Genomic DNA, 14653 nt, shown 5'->3' on the forward strand with positions numbered 1-14653 from the left:
TTGGGAGTGAACCAATCACAATCATTGTGTGCAGTCACAAGCCTGCTATCAAAGTGTCTTTCTGAAATGGCAGCAGCTCTCCCACATTTGAAATGACTCATCCCCACATTGAAGCGCTTGCCTGTCAGCTGTTAGGACCGTGGCCATCACTGGAAATGACAGTGAGGCAGACACGCCACATCAATACTGTCATCCCCCTAGGGTGCTTGGTGTGGGTGTTAGGCCTCTGAAACCTGGGCCAGTAGTATGACTGGCATCCTCTATAAAACAACAGTACGTCACTAAGCAGGCTGTGCTGGAAGTGAAAGTGTCCTTGAACTGTCATTTCCTTTCTGCTCTCCATTATTCTTTTCTAAACTATCTGTGTCAAAGTATAGGGGTTGTTTTATAGTCGCACTGAGAGCTCAGTTTATGCTGCACCGAGGCCTAATGAAATCTACTTCCTGAAGGTTAGAGCATGTATTTTGACAACGTTGATGTAATCCTGGTCACAGTCAGTAGTATATTTCTTTGTTAGTATGGCTTACAGTTTCTATCATGAGTCAAGATCACTTTTAACAAATTCTCATAGGCAGTGCCAGAGTTGACTGATATATATAGCAGTTTAGCCTATATGTATGCCAAATCAAGGCACTTGGCCTACATTTTTGATCTCTTATAGCTGGCAGTGATCCTAATTGATTTCCTACTAATAGTGGTTGTGACCTCTAGACTAAGGTTAGCTGGGATAATACGGGCACACATATCTGTAAGTTAGGTCAGCTCACAGTCCCCTCAATCTCACTTTTCCTGATTTTAATTTGTTCCTTATCCCATCTACTTACACTGTGCAGTGTCCCTTATCCCTTCTTATGCTGTGCAAGGGAACTTTACAAGTCGTAATAAGCGATGAAAGCTCAACCTATCTAGAAGTCATGTTCTTGGATGATGAGCTATATTTAGCTTGGACATCAGAGGAACTTTTCTCATCACATGCACTGTGTTGGACACTCTTGGTAGGTGTTTTGTTGCTTTCACCACTGTTGAATTATAGATTTTGAAGTCGAAATCACTTGTTTGGGAAATCTGTCTCCGTGTAGCCTCAGGCACTGCAGTAAAGTTGTGCTTTATATAAGAACATCACAAGACCAAGTAGTTTTCTGATTTGTTTTAAGTCTGAGATGTCAACATGGGTTGTGAAAACACCGAAATAATACACAGGATGTGCTACAGTGTTCTCAGTGTAGTTCCTACATTGTCTGTGTTATAGAGGAGAGTCACTCTTGACACTCTTATAGTAAGTGAAATGTTGATATAATTATCATCAGTGTGCTACCTAAGTGGGCCTGCCACCTGTAAGGATAGTTGGTAATGGGTGGGTTGGGAGCCCAGCGAGGGCAGGGTTATTGGGTGACTGACGCCTCGCAATAAAACATGCAGTCACCTCTTGGTGGGGAGGGAGAGTGCAAGAGGTAGAACAGGATTTAGGATCGTGTCTCGCTTCTTCTTGCGGATATCGTAGTCCTGTTGGCTTCATCGGACCATGTCCTCCAGTGCACACTGGGGTAGTTTCAGCGGAGTGTGAAGAGGTTGGGATGAGAGTTAGCGCCTGCTGCCATGGTCCAATGCCAGAAAACAGCAGATTGCCACCTCGAGGTTGTGAGCAATTAGCAATCTGGGTTAGCAATCTAAAGACTATGTTTTTCATTGCAAAGAACTACACATTACACTGCACTAACCAACTTCCTTCAATGAGCTTTCTAGTTAGGAAGTCCTCTAAATGTAGACCTCTCAAACGCAACTAAAAATATGGTACTGATAATTGTTTCCGGGGAAGATATCTCGAAAACAGATCACCGTCCTTCTGTAGGTAATTTTCAGAGTGGGTCTGGATCCATTGATCTGCGCTTGATTTGGCAGTTTTTCTCTCTGTCCTTCTAAACTGAAAAATGACCAAACAGAGACACATACGAAGAAGGAGAGAGCCAAGCACATAATGAAGTGTTCAATTATAGGGACACAGAGAACACATTTAAAACAAAGCTCCTCCAGCTACTCACTCTGTTTCTGGAAGTGCCTCCTCTTTTTTCCCCCCTCCTCAGGTCTTAATAGAGAGTGCTATCAAATTAAAGCCATGTATCATTCGGTTATACACAGAATCACTGCAGGCACTCACAGATGCCTATTGCTCAACTTCTTTCAGTTTCTGATATGTACCCACAAGCCAACACATAATCTGTCTCAATCTCAATCACTCTCCCTTTGTCTCTGTCTGTGTCCTGCCTCTGTTTTACTAAATATTAACTAATGAGGCAGTTAGCCAAGCTGTTTGGTCAGTCACCACTTTCAATTCAAGCTGGTTTTGTCTTGTTCCCATTACAGGAGAAATCACCAGTGACAGACATGTAGGTACTTCAGAGGAATAATTTGATCATGGCTCGCGGTTGATTTGATTTTTGCGTGTGCCTTCGTTCTAATGAAATCATCACATGTAAGACACAAATTGCTGATTACAGGCAAGTCATTGAGCAATTGCACATGCATTCTCTTCTTTTAACGCCTTGCTTCAGATTTACGCATTTACACCTGAGAAATCCACTGGAGCAAATGGAGTTTAAGAGAAAGAGCTGTTGACACAGTCATGTTTTAAATGTGTTTACCTTCATGTTTGGCCTATGTTCAGTCATTGCAGTTTAAAGTCAACATACTCCAAGTGCTCTAAACAGAGCAGGTTAAGCAGTTGAGAAGAATTCTGAAAACCAATTATTGCTGCTCCAATTAAAAAAAAAACGTGTCGCATTGTGAGTGTTTTATCAGCTTTTGTTTATTTAAAAGCATTCAGTGAGTGGAAATATAATTATTTTTGTTTTCTATTTAAAGTTTTATACAAGTATACAGGACGCACACTGTTGTGTATGCCGTCACTTTATTATCATCAGTCATAAGCCAAAATGAGATTCCTGCATTAATCACATGGACATAAATTGTTTTTCAATAAACTCTTTCTCCCTGTGCCCTTGGGATGCAGGAAGTAAAGCAATATGTGAATGAGGAACAAGAGCTGCGTAGAAACTGCTGAGCATAATTTGTTGTGAATAACTTGGATGCAGTAGCTGCGGTAATAATGTTCTTATCATCCCTTCCATGTCAGACTCTGTCCCTGCACTGGGTTTTCTTCTCTCTCTATTAATCAGTGTCGGGATGCAGTGGCACTTGCCATCCTCTTGCAACCTCAGGGAGCCTCATCATTGATTACATTGACTGGCTGTCAGAGCAGCAGGATGGTCAGGTGTCTGCTGCCATTGTATCTGTCATCATGGCACTGTCCCCATTTCAATTGAACATGTGTCCAGGCAAGGAGGAGGTTGGAGTTTATCAGGGCTGAGAAGAGAAGAAAGAAATTGGGCAAAGTGACCAGTTTTCCCTGAAAGGCTTTTGCTGTCGTGTTTGGCCCAGTTACTGTCATTTAATACCTCTGCAAATGTAAAAGATTTTGTCAGTGAATTTATGCCTGGCTTGCTACACAGGATGAATAAAATGAATGAATATATGCCAGGTTTTACTGCCAAAATGAAGCCTTTGTGCTACAGTGCTGCTAATCTTAAGGGGATTCGTGTTTGTATTGTTATAAGTGCTAATGTATACTATATCCTGCATTTTCTGAAAAGCTCTGCGTTGTATTGATCTGCCTGTTGCTGCAGCCCATTAGTGTGTACATGAAAACACTTTTTGGTCAAAAACAAAAGAGCTGAGCATATTGAATAGGATCTGACTGTGTCAAAATTAATTCTTGTGCCAACCAAACCAGTACAGCAGCTCTGTAATGTGACATTTAATCAATGCTTTCTGTCATATCCTGCCATTCTTCTTGATTTACACAACATACATACACCTGCTGACAGCGTTCAGCCTGTCAGATGCTGAATGAGGTTCATGACAGGGATGGATATGTGAGTCTAACTTAACAGTGCCAAAGTGACCTTAAGTTGGCACAGGCATTCTGGGTAGTTTTAATGAAATGTTGGCCAGTGTGATGGGCAGGTGCGACTATGGTGACCTTGGGCTGGTTGCCCAGGCACTATGTTGTAGCCGAGACTACTTGGGATACACAGAGACTTTGAATGCAGCATGAATGATAAACAGATTTGGGCTAAATACTCTCCAGGACCTCTCCTGAACTCAAAGCATGCTATATATATATATATTATATATATTATATATATATATATTATATATATATCTATATATATATATAAAATGTGTTTAATTGTTAATGTACAAATTATTCTGTTTCCGAGTGGGAGATGGGAGACAAAGGTTGTGGGTAAAACCTGGTGGAACTTTTAATACTCACATTCAAGGTGAATCGTGTAAATCGGTATAGATCTGATGATACGGCAAAGAAAACTGAATCTGTCTTTGAAATCTTTGTTTTGTCTGCTTTTCCTTTAGAAAGCTCAAAGGATGAGAGCAAAACACACCAATGAGAGAAACATTTCATTATCAATCAAAAAAAGAATCAAAGTGGAACTTAATATTATAAAAATTGCCAGTAAAAACAAAATATAGAGGAGACTGGAAAAAAATGAAAAGGGAATCTTATTTGGTTCCAGTTTTATTGTTTCTCTCACTCTCTCTTCAACTACAGATGGTCCAAGGCCGACCCAGAAAGAAATAATTTCTCTGCGGGCGTTCATGCTTCTCTTCCTCAAGCAACTCATCCTGAAGGTATATCCCACCTGTCTTCATGCTTCACAGCCCCCCACACAGCTTGATTTTGAGCTGCGCTGAGAAAATTTGGAGATTGTCAATTCTCCCTGTGTTATCCTTTAAAATGTTATGCCAGTCTGCTCCTTAATGCATTCAGTGACATTTATTTATTTATTCCTGCTAAAAAGTGTGTGCTTGGAAGAAAACCAGTTGTGCTGAAACTAATTTAATGAATTCATTAGTCAGTCAAGCGAAAATCAATAAATGATTGTTTTGATAATTATCTAATCATTTAAGTAATTTATCAAGTAAAGATACCAAACACTTATTGGTTCCAGCTTTTCAAATGAGACAAATTGATGTTTTTCTTTGCTTCAGTTATTTGTAATTGACTCCCTCTGGGTCTGCTGACTGTTTATCAGACAAAGTTATAATGCCTCACTTTTGGCTTTGGGAATGCATGAATGTGGAAATTTTGTTGCTTTACTGACTAGATTAATTGGATTATTTAAAAATAAATGATACACTTATCAATGACATAGGTATTAGAGTGCTGGGCTGTATATCACACATTTGATTCTGTTTTTTATCTTTTTAAATGTTTTATACCCTACAGTTCAGGTGACTGTATTGCTGCCCACATCCCAGCATGCCATATCTCTGCAGATAATTACCTTGCCACATTGTATAACAGACTTTCCAGGGCATGGCAAAAATAAGATGAATTTTAAGACTAACAGAGAACAGGCTTGGTGCCTTCATGTTAGCACCAGGCCAAACTTCTTAGGAAAGCAAGAGTTATATGGCTGTTCAAACGGTTTGGTTGTAGAAACTTCTCATGACAGATGCAATTGCAATTGCACACCCAATTTAAGCCCAACAGTAAAAACTGACAAACTGTTTTTCAACCGTACCAAATTAAAGAATATACAGCAGATATAATGATCTTCATTTGCAGTGACCCTAGTCCAATTATTTTCAGACTAATGCATGATTTAATTGTTTATCTGTTTTCTCATTCTTGCATTCTTTCAGGACCGAGGTGTGAAGGAGGATGAGCTGCAGAGCATCCTGAACTATTTGCTAACAATGCATGAGGTACATGAGAGTCTATTCCAGCTCCAAGGGAATTCACTCACTTAGCTGCACTAAGAGCTGCTATTCTAAGTTTTTATTAACTAACCAGCAAGATGAATGAATCATTTCGATTAGCAATGGCCCTCTGCCCTCTGCGCCACTGTAAGGTGTACCAGGTGCATTCCCCAATTGCAGCTGATGCAATTGCACGACACATACATAATGTCTTTATTGCAGTTGCAGAGTTTTAGCAAAGAAAGTAGATTATATTTTCTCTCTTCACCTGATCTATCTCTCATTGTCTTTTTCTCATGGTTCGTCTGCAGGATGAGAACCTACATGATGTGTTGCAGTTGGTGGTAGCTCTCATGTCTGAGCATCCAGCCTCCATGATCCCTGCTTTTGACCAGAGAAATGGAATACGGTAAGACACAATCCCTTTGCTGTTCAGGCACAAAATGAAGAGGTGATTTCACAAAATAAACCTAAGTACCTACCACTTGTGCTGGGTGCCTATGAGATGCATGAATAATTCACAAGTTCAGTGAGAAAAAAAAAAAACCTATGCATGGAAAAGTAACAATATTAACATATTGATTTCACAATATGACACGGATGATCAAACTCACCCCATGTGATCCTATAAAATATAAATGCACACAGTGTATCACTACTTGTGTGTTCTAAGGAATTCATTGTGGAAAGGCTGCTGCTTTCATTAGGACATTCATTTAATGCTAATGTAAATTCTCCCTGAAGGAAAGTGGTTGTCAGCTAACCAGTGCAGGGCCTTTTCATCAACAGGGCTATATTTTATTCTGTCAAGACAGTGTGCTGTTGCCAACTTTTCGCTGCTTGTGTCTATTCCAGGGTAATCTACAAGCTCATGGCCTCTAAGAGTGAAAGCATTCGTGTACAATCGCTCAAAGTCCTTGGGTACTTCCTTAAGCATTTGGGCCACAAGTAAGTAACCGATTCCAATAGCTGTGATTGTAATTACACATTCTAAGTGTTTTTAAAATGAATGGTCTAGATTAATTAATTGTCAGATGTCTATTATGTGTCTATGCTGTGTTTTGCCGCTTTAAGCCTTTCCACGTCCCTGCAATGTCCAGGTTAACAACAATACGAAAAATCATAAATCAGGCTTTACATTCAGGGAGATGATTCATCTGTTCCTGACACTCCTTTGAAAAAGTGTACAATTAGAAGAGCCAAAAACCTTTTGACTGGATGCCAGTTTTGCAAATTAGGGTGCACTTCTTTGTAGAACACCTGAATTCTTGGCATTTTGCCCTAAAACCATTACTTCACATACAAGACTGGTGGAAGAGGTCCAAGTTACTGTCCCGCAGAGTGAAATAAATAATAAACTACCTGCTAGGATGTCAGCATATCTTCTGTACGCTGCACATTGGAGAGTAGAGAGAGAATGCCTATCGGTAGAGAGCCAATGATTCAAAATGTGGGATGCAGGGAGAGAAGGAGGATTTTGCTGTTATCACAGTGGTGGCACCAGGTGTTGTGGTGTTACTGGTGCCTGCTGAATGCAGGGAAAGGGCAGCCATAAGCCTATGCTAGACTGCCCCAGGTGCAAGCAAAAAGCCTCAAGGGACATGAAGGCTTCCTGAAAGCCTGCCTTTCACCCCACACTTTAATAGCTTTCATACATTTTAAAGCACCATCTGAGTTCACTATGAGCTCTAGTGCAACTCATAAAGAATTTAGCACGTTTCTTTCATGCTTTGTTAATGTTATTGCTTCTTGATGATTAAATTTGTGATTTTCTTTAGTTCAGTGATTAGAAATTGTTAGTTGTGTCTCCATTGTCAGTAAGATGTGATCTACAGATTGGTTGTGAGAAAACTTATGAGAGAGAAAAGCTATAAAAGGATATTTGACATAAGCTCTACTGAAACTGTTATAATTGCAAATACTTAACCACTAATCATAAACTAAAAGAGACAACATAATGAATATTGCATATCAAGTTTTTAGTTTTAGAACTGAATATGCTTCATGCTGTATGATTACCTTAATCTCTTCTCACTGAATAGCAAACATCCAATTTTCATATTTTAAACAGTGTGCCTTCATTTCAACATTGTCTCAACTGGTGATTTAAACTCTATTCACTGAAAAAGAGAGTGACTTTGTCTGAATATTATACTCATTTACAGCATTTACAACAAGGCCTCCTCTTCCAATGTACCACATTGGGTGAGCAGTCTTGCTCAAGTTCCATCTCAGCTTGCTATGCATCATCAGTCTGCCCTTTTCTCTCAAATTTCCATATTTATACAGCTGTGAGAAATGCTACTCTTCTCCTAAGTGTCCAATTTGCCACCCTCTGAGAAATACAAAAAAAAAAATCGTCTTATTAGAAAAGTCCCAACTCGTATTGAGGCAGTGGCAGCCGCTTTGGCTTAGCATTGTGACAGCAGTCCTTATGCTGTTTGCAGAAGTAGTTTGTCACTGTTGAACCCATTCACTTGTGGTATGCCTCTGTTGTATCTTGGAGCCATTTCTAGTGACAGGCTATCTTCGTTATTCTACACACCTCCAACAAAATTCCTCCAATTTATGACAGCAGGCAGTTCCTGACACTTGTCCCCAGAGCCCGGCTCCCTGTGGGTGAGAATAAGGAAGCCAGCTGACGGCACTCACTGATCCTTCCAGTGGCTTAGGGAGCTCTAAACAAGGCACTTTACCATTATGTCTGTGTGTGTGTTTGTGTTTGTGTGTGTTTATCCACAGGAGGAAGGTGGAGATCATGCACACACACAGCCTCTTTACTCTCCTGGGAGAGAGGCTCATGCTGCACACCAACACTGTGACCGTGACGACCTACAACACTCTGTACGAGGTAACAAAACATTTTCCTCTCAAGTGTGTCAACGTTACTGCACTATTGGTCTCTTTGTATATATTGTGTGACCGTGATGTCTTCTCACTGCTTCCCTCAACCAGATTCTGACAGAGCAGGTGTGCACACAGGTAGTTCACAAACCTCATCCTGAGCCTGACTCGACTGTCAAGATTCAGAACCCAAGTAAGCCTATTATGTGTCACGTTGTTTTATTCCGAAGTGCTCGGCTCTCTGGTAAAATTTACAATGCGTGTGTATATTTGTGTTTGCGTCAGTGATTCTCAAGGTGGTAGCCACCTCATTGAAGAACTCCGCCCCCAGCACAGAGCTGATGGAGGTTCGGCGGCTCTTCCTGTCAGACATGATCAAACTTTTCAGCAACAGCCGAGAGAACAGACGGTGAGCAGAACCTAAACCGCCTTTTACTCACCCACTCCCTCAATTATCTTACTGATTAATGTATCAAAGGAAAAAAATTAAAGAAATCACATTGTTCCTTCTCCTTGTACAATGGTTAATAGGCTCATATTGATGCTAAATCATCCGTAGACATGCACATCTTCTCCAGCAGATGTTTCTGGGACAGTTTTTGACAGTTGCTCCTTCCTGCTTTCTCTCTTTTTCACTCTCACACCCAATCTCTCCTTCTGACAGTCACACTTATAAGACATATTGCAATTAAATTATAAGTCTTAGGGAACCACTGACCTAAATCAACAACATAATTAGCGTACAATTAATATGGGAGAAAGTCAAATTGTTGAATTAAAAACAGTATTGGCAAACAGTGCCTGTATGTTCTTTTGACACAAAGAAAGGTGTTGAGGAGAAGCAGAAAAAATAATTGGTATAATTTTGATGGAAAGACTCAAAGTAAAATGTTGTTAAAATCATTCCTTTTACCACCAACATCATTTATAAATGTTAAACTTGCTAAACATAAGAGGATCAAAGTTTGCTGAGATTACTTACCATGTGATGTGTTTGTGGTTTTTAAGGTGTCTGCTTCAGTGCTCCGTATGGCAGGACTGGATGTTTTCTCTGGGCTACATCAACCCTAAGAGCTCTGATGAGCAGAAGATCACTGAGATGGTATACAACATCTTTCGTATTCTGCTTTACCATGCCATCAAATATGAGTGGGGAGGATGGCGTGTGTGGGTGGACACACTCTCTATAGCGCACTCTAAGGTGAGTATTGTACTTGAACAACAAAGAGGAAACACTGACCTCTGCTGCTGAGGGAGACATTTTAATCTATTTTGTCTGATCTTAACTAAACTAATCACCACAGTTGTTTACATCATTAATGTGTGTGGCTAACAATATCTGTAACTTTGCCTTTTCTATAGGTGACATACGAGGCACATAAAGAGTACTTGGCTAAGATGTATGAAGAGTACCAGCGTCAGGAAGAGGAGAATATTAAAAAAGGGAAGAAGGGTTTTGTCAGCACCATCTCTGGTCTGTCGGCCCAGGGCTCCGGCATCAAGGGCGCGGTTGAGATCAGAGAAATGGAAGATAACTCTCAGACACCTGAGAGCGAGAAGGATTATGAGAGTACAGACTCGCGCAACCTGCTGGCTGAAGGGAAGGGGCCTGAAGAGGGTCTCAGAGGAACAGAGGGTACGGTAGATGGGGTCAAGGTTGAAGTTCATGACCTCCTGGTGGACATCAAGGCTGAAAAGGTGGAGGCTACGGAGGTTAAGCTAGATGATATGGACTTATCCTCTGAAACTCTGGGTGTATCTGAGAATGGAGCACTGGTGGAGGTGGACTCTTTGTTGGACAATGCTTACTGTGCTGCTGTGGAAAAGCTCAACAGTAATGTCAACAGTGTGTTGTTGCCAAAGGGCAGCACGGATGACCAAAATGCACCCCCTCTCATTACTCTAGATGATGACAAGGACACCATACCTAACAGCAACAACTTCCTATTCGGCAAGGTGGCAGGCAGCATGGAGGACAAGCTACTGCCTGATCTCAGTCCAGCTCAGCCTCTGGTCCTGCCCAGCCCAGAGCCTCCAGTCTATACCAGCACCAATGATGAACTGGGGCTTCTTGCTCACATGACAGGCAGCTCTGAGCTTGGCTCCTTACCCAGTATCCTGGAGGATGAGTTTGAACTGCAGGCAGCCTTGGAGGGCATCAGCTCTGTGGCTGGTACAGAGGCTGAGGTCTCTTCCAAAAGCCCAGAGGTCACTGAGGGCACAGCTGCAGTGGCATCTGAAGATCCCTCGACTGTTAAGACCAGCAGTGCAGCAGATACAACAAGCAACAATTCTGACACAGAGAGATCAGACGATGGCAAAGACAAGGAGAAGAAGATTCAGACGACCGCCACCACACAGGTTGGTTCGAAGCTAAATTATCATGTAGTTCATTCATAAAAACGGGGTTATCAAAAACAAAAAGACAGTCTTCCTCTTTTCAGTGTTTCTCATGACAGAAATAGTAGAAGTTCACTGACTTAACTGGATTCAGAATAACAGGAAATCTTAGCCAGAGGGAAATATAACAGTAGGTTGATCATCAATGCAGAAACATCGCAGCAGCAGGGTTACAGAGTGGAAGTCAAGGAGGGAAACCATTTGCAATTGTCAGGATGTGTTGGCCTTTAGTGAACAGTTCTATATTAACAGACCCAGTGGGATCACTTCCTTGCCAAACTCTGGTGTAATGGGAACAGAATGGCCCGGTGCACATCAGGAAACATCCCTCTGAGACTCAGGAAAGTGGGCTGCTGGAATAGTTGGATGAGCCAACAGGAGGGTAGAAATAGACAAAGCATTATTCTGCAACAATCGCCTGGGATTTGATCACGACTCCCCTCCTCTCGTATGAGCTGAGCTCTTTCTCAGAGGTCAGGCTCTTTTGCCTAGACTGGGTCACTGATGGTGGTCCGGTGGGAGGCAAGGTTTATTTTTAAACCTTTCCCTGCTGTTGCATAATTGCTCATGTTCAATTCATCGCTGCTGCTTTTTAAACAGGTTGTTTTTTGCAGGACCTTGCTGACTCATTCATCTTATGTTTAGAGGTTGCATTGAGCTTGTTGTATTTTTTCTTTACCTGCAGGCAGGAATAGGTTATTTGAGGGCTCACTTTAATCTGGCAATTCATCATTCTTAGTGAATAGTATGACAGTGGCATTATATCTCATTAAGGGTGTACTATTGATCTCGACAGAAGAATATGATTAGCAACTGGTCCTTAAACAGTTTCTCATGTTACTGCTTTATACTGATTAATTGGCCTCCTTTCAGAGTCTACATGGCCGCATAGCCACTCAGATGGAGAGGGACATACGGGTTGACTTGGGCTTCAGGGGGATGCCCATGACAGAGGAACAGCGACGTCAGTTCAGCCCTGGCCCACGCACCACCATGTTCCGCATCCCAGAGTTCAAATGGTCAGCAATGCACCAGAGACTGCTTACTGACCTGCTGTTTGCACTGGAGAGTGACGTCCATGTCTGGAGGAGGTGTGTGAAGTGGTTTATGTGCGCTTGGGAGAGACAGTGAGGGAGGATGAAGCATGTAGGGATGCTCAGATTACCCTTCCATATCAGAACTAACATATTGGTGTTTTCAGACATAGATTGAATCCGGCTGTTTATTCATCCTGTAAATATATGATAATTCAGAGTAAAGGTGACGTATGATTTATATAATGTGAAAATTGCTTGGACCCATAATAATCCAGTTCTTTCTCTCCTTCCCCTGCAGCCACTCCACCAAGTCTGTCATGGACTTTGTTAATAGTAATGAGAACATTATTTTTGTCCACAACACTATCCACCTCATCTCACAAATGGTAGACAACATCATTATCGCTTGTGGAGGCATCTTGCCCCTTCTCTCAGCGGCCACCTCTCCTACAGTAAGTGCATCTCACTGTCTTCACTGTGGGGGAATAACTCCATCTAGTGTTGGTTTATTGTAACTGCTTTGTCCATTTTTGTCTGTCTTTACTACAGTACAGAATGCACCAGTGGGAAATAAGACCTGTTTGTGTTTATTGATTGGGGGCACTTTTATTTGCTTCGCTTCTCTCTGCTACAATTAATGCTGAGGACATTGTTTGTAATTAACTTCCCTGTGTTTCATTCATGGTTACTTGTATCAGTCTACTGTAATTCTTAGATTTAATTTGCTGCTTTGAACTGAAATTGATTTTAATCATCATGTTTTTATCTGCATGTCTTGCCAGGGTTATTATTTATACTATTTTAATTTCTCTCTCTTAATTTCACAATGTATTCACTAGCCATTTGTGCATAATACTCATTAAATAGATCTGAAAATGTACTATCCCTCTGGTGCAGATGGCATCCTTCTCAAATATTTTCCTTGAGAAAACCTCTCCGTGTTTCACCACAAAGGAGAAGAGAGCTAACAAAAAAGTGTCTGCTATCAAAGTATCAAGTATTTGACAGAATATCACCTTACTGTATGTGGTGTTTGTTAGTCAGCTGGACTACCCTTAAATATTACATTGTTACAATTGTGAACATTATCTCTGCTTCCTCAAAGATAAGATCCTACTCACCCTCATATAATAATAATGGTCCAAGCTGCTGCCCTCCTTCTGACTCAGTGGCAGGTCCTAAATTCTGCAGCACCGATTACTGTGTTTACATGTGTGATATGCTCCTCTTCCTCTGCTTCCATCTTCTATTTTGCATGTTTTTGTTAAAAAAAAATACTTTAATCACAACTAGAGAATGTGAGAATGTGGCAAAGATGATATTGTACATGTGAATGTTTGTTTTAAGTGACTGGTTTCTTCCTTGTTGCTTGTGTAAGACGGAGCTGGAGAACATCGAGGCAACACAGGGCATGTCCTCAGAGACCGCCATCACTTTCCTGTCCCGTCTCATGGTCATGGTAGACGTGTTGGTGTTCTCAAGCTCCCTCAACTTCAGTGAGATCGAGGCTGAGAAGAACATGTCCTCTGGTGGCCTGATGCGTCAGTGCCTCAGACTTGGTGAGATCATACTTGTATATTTCCTGCTGTAGGTGTGAATGTCAGTCAGTGCAGAGAGAAGTGAATTACAATTACAGAATCTTTATGTTGGGTTTTGCAAGGTAAACTGCATCTTTTTCCAGTTACAGAGAAAATTGATGAGCTAGAAAATGCCATGACAATATTCTTTTTACACTGTCTAATAATTTCTGTAATCCCTGTAAATCCTCTGTTTGATCAGCAAAGCTAATTAATTTAAGAGTCCTTTCCTAATGTATTCTAAATTGGAGAATGTGCAAGGTTTTGCTGCAGTTTCCAGCCGTAAAACATGACAGAATCATCATTTTGGAATTCATAACAAGGAGAGAGAATCATTTGCAGTGCATTCAGGTATTCTCTGCAAATGGTAGCCTTTTGTGTCTGTCATTGCTGTGTCCCACAGGACTCCACGAGGTCCTCTCTGCCCTTGTGTGTGTCTGTGTACATAATAACGATTTTTTACATTTTAAATTTTACATTTGAATGCAAAGTAGATGGCTGCTGAATTGGGTGTGAATGCTGAAAGAAACAAATATTTTTATTATTTTTACACCTTGTACATTTTTCAATGTAGAAACTTCATTTAAACATCAACATATTAAGCTTAATTAGGACATTATTACTTTACCACACCTTTCAGAAGCCACATTTCAGCTAGTGTAGTCACATTTTTGACTCTACACACACAAATCTCACCCACTGGGCTCAGCAGGTTCTCTTATTTCTCAGCACACCCCCATTTCGGTGATATGAGTTATGGTCTGGGCACTAGAAGCATAATCTCGAGAGGTGCACCTAAATGACAAAATGAAGCCTCTGACCCAGGTTGGGTACACAGAACTGATTGAGATTACGTAATTAACACAGTTTGACAGACAGACAGACACAAGTATTTTTCAAGCTTTAAACTAAATTCAGATCTTATAATATTCAACATTTGAACACATTATGATATATATATATATTTTTTTTTATATATATATATTTTTTGGCGCTTTTATTGCCTTTATGATA

The 14653-nt window shown here is 40.9% G+C and overlaps 1 protein-coding gene across 1 annotated transcript in view; it reads left to right on the top strand.

Moving 5' to 3' along the window:
* Positions 1-14653, top strand: part of nbeab (neurobeachin b) — a gene marked incomplete in the record, with an annotated part of 186689 nt that overhangs the window by 62693 nt on the left and 109343 nt on the right. Inside the window, 12 exon segments of the mRNA XM_035680189.1 lie at positions 4628-4707; positions 5725-5787; positions 6093-6190; positions 6637-6729; positions 8524-8632; positions 8737-8818; positions 8911-9034; positions 9634-9826; positions 9988-10986; positions 11899-12116; positions 12361-12514; positions 13441-13621. Coding sequence (XP_035536082.1) covers positions 4628-4707; positions 5725-5787; positions 6093-6190; positions 6637-6729; positions 8524-8632; positions 8737-8818; positions 8911-9034; positions 9634-9826; positions 9988-10986; positions 11899-12116; positions 12361-12514; positions 13441-13621 — 2394 coding nt within the window.

This window comes from Morone saxatilis, unplaced genomic scaffold (genome assembly GCF_004916995.1).
Source record: "Morone saxatilis isolate NCDOM2014 unplaced genomic scaffold, NCSU_SB_2.0 Contig8, whole genome shotgun sequence".
Taxonomy (NCBI): Eukaryota; Metazoa; Chordata; class Actinopteri; family Moronidae; genus Morone; species Morone saxatilis.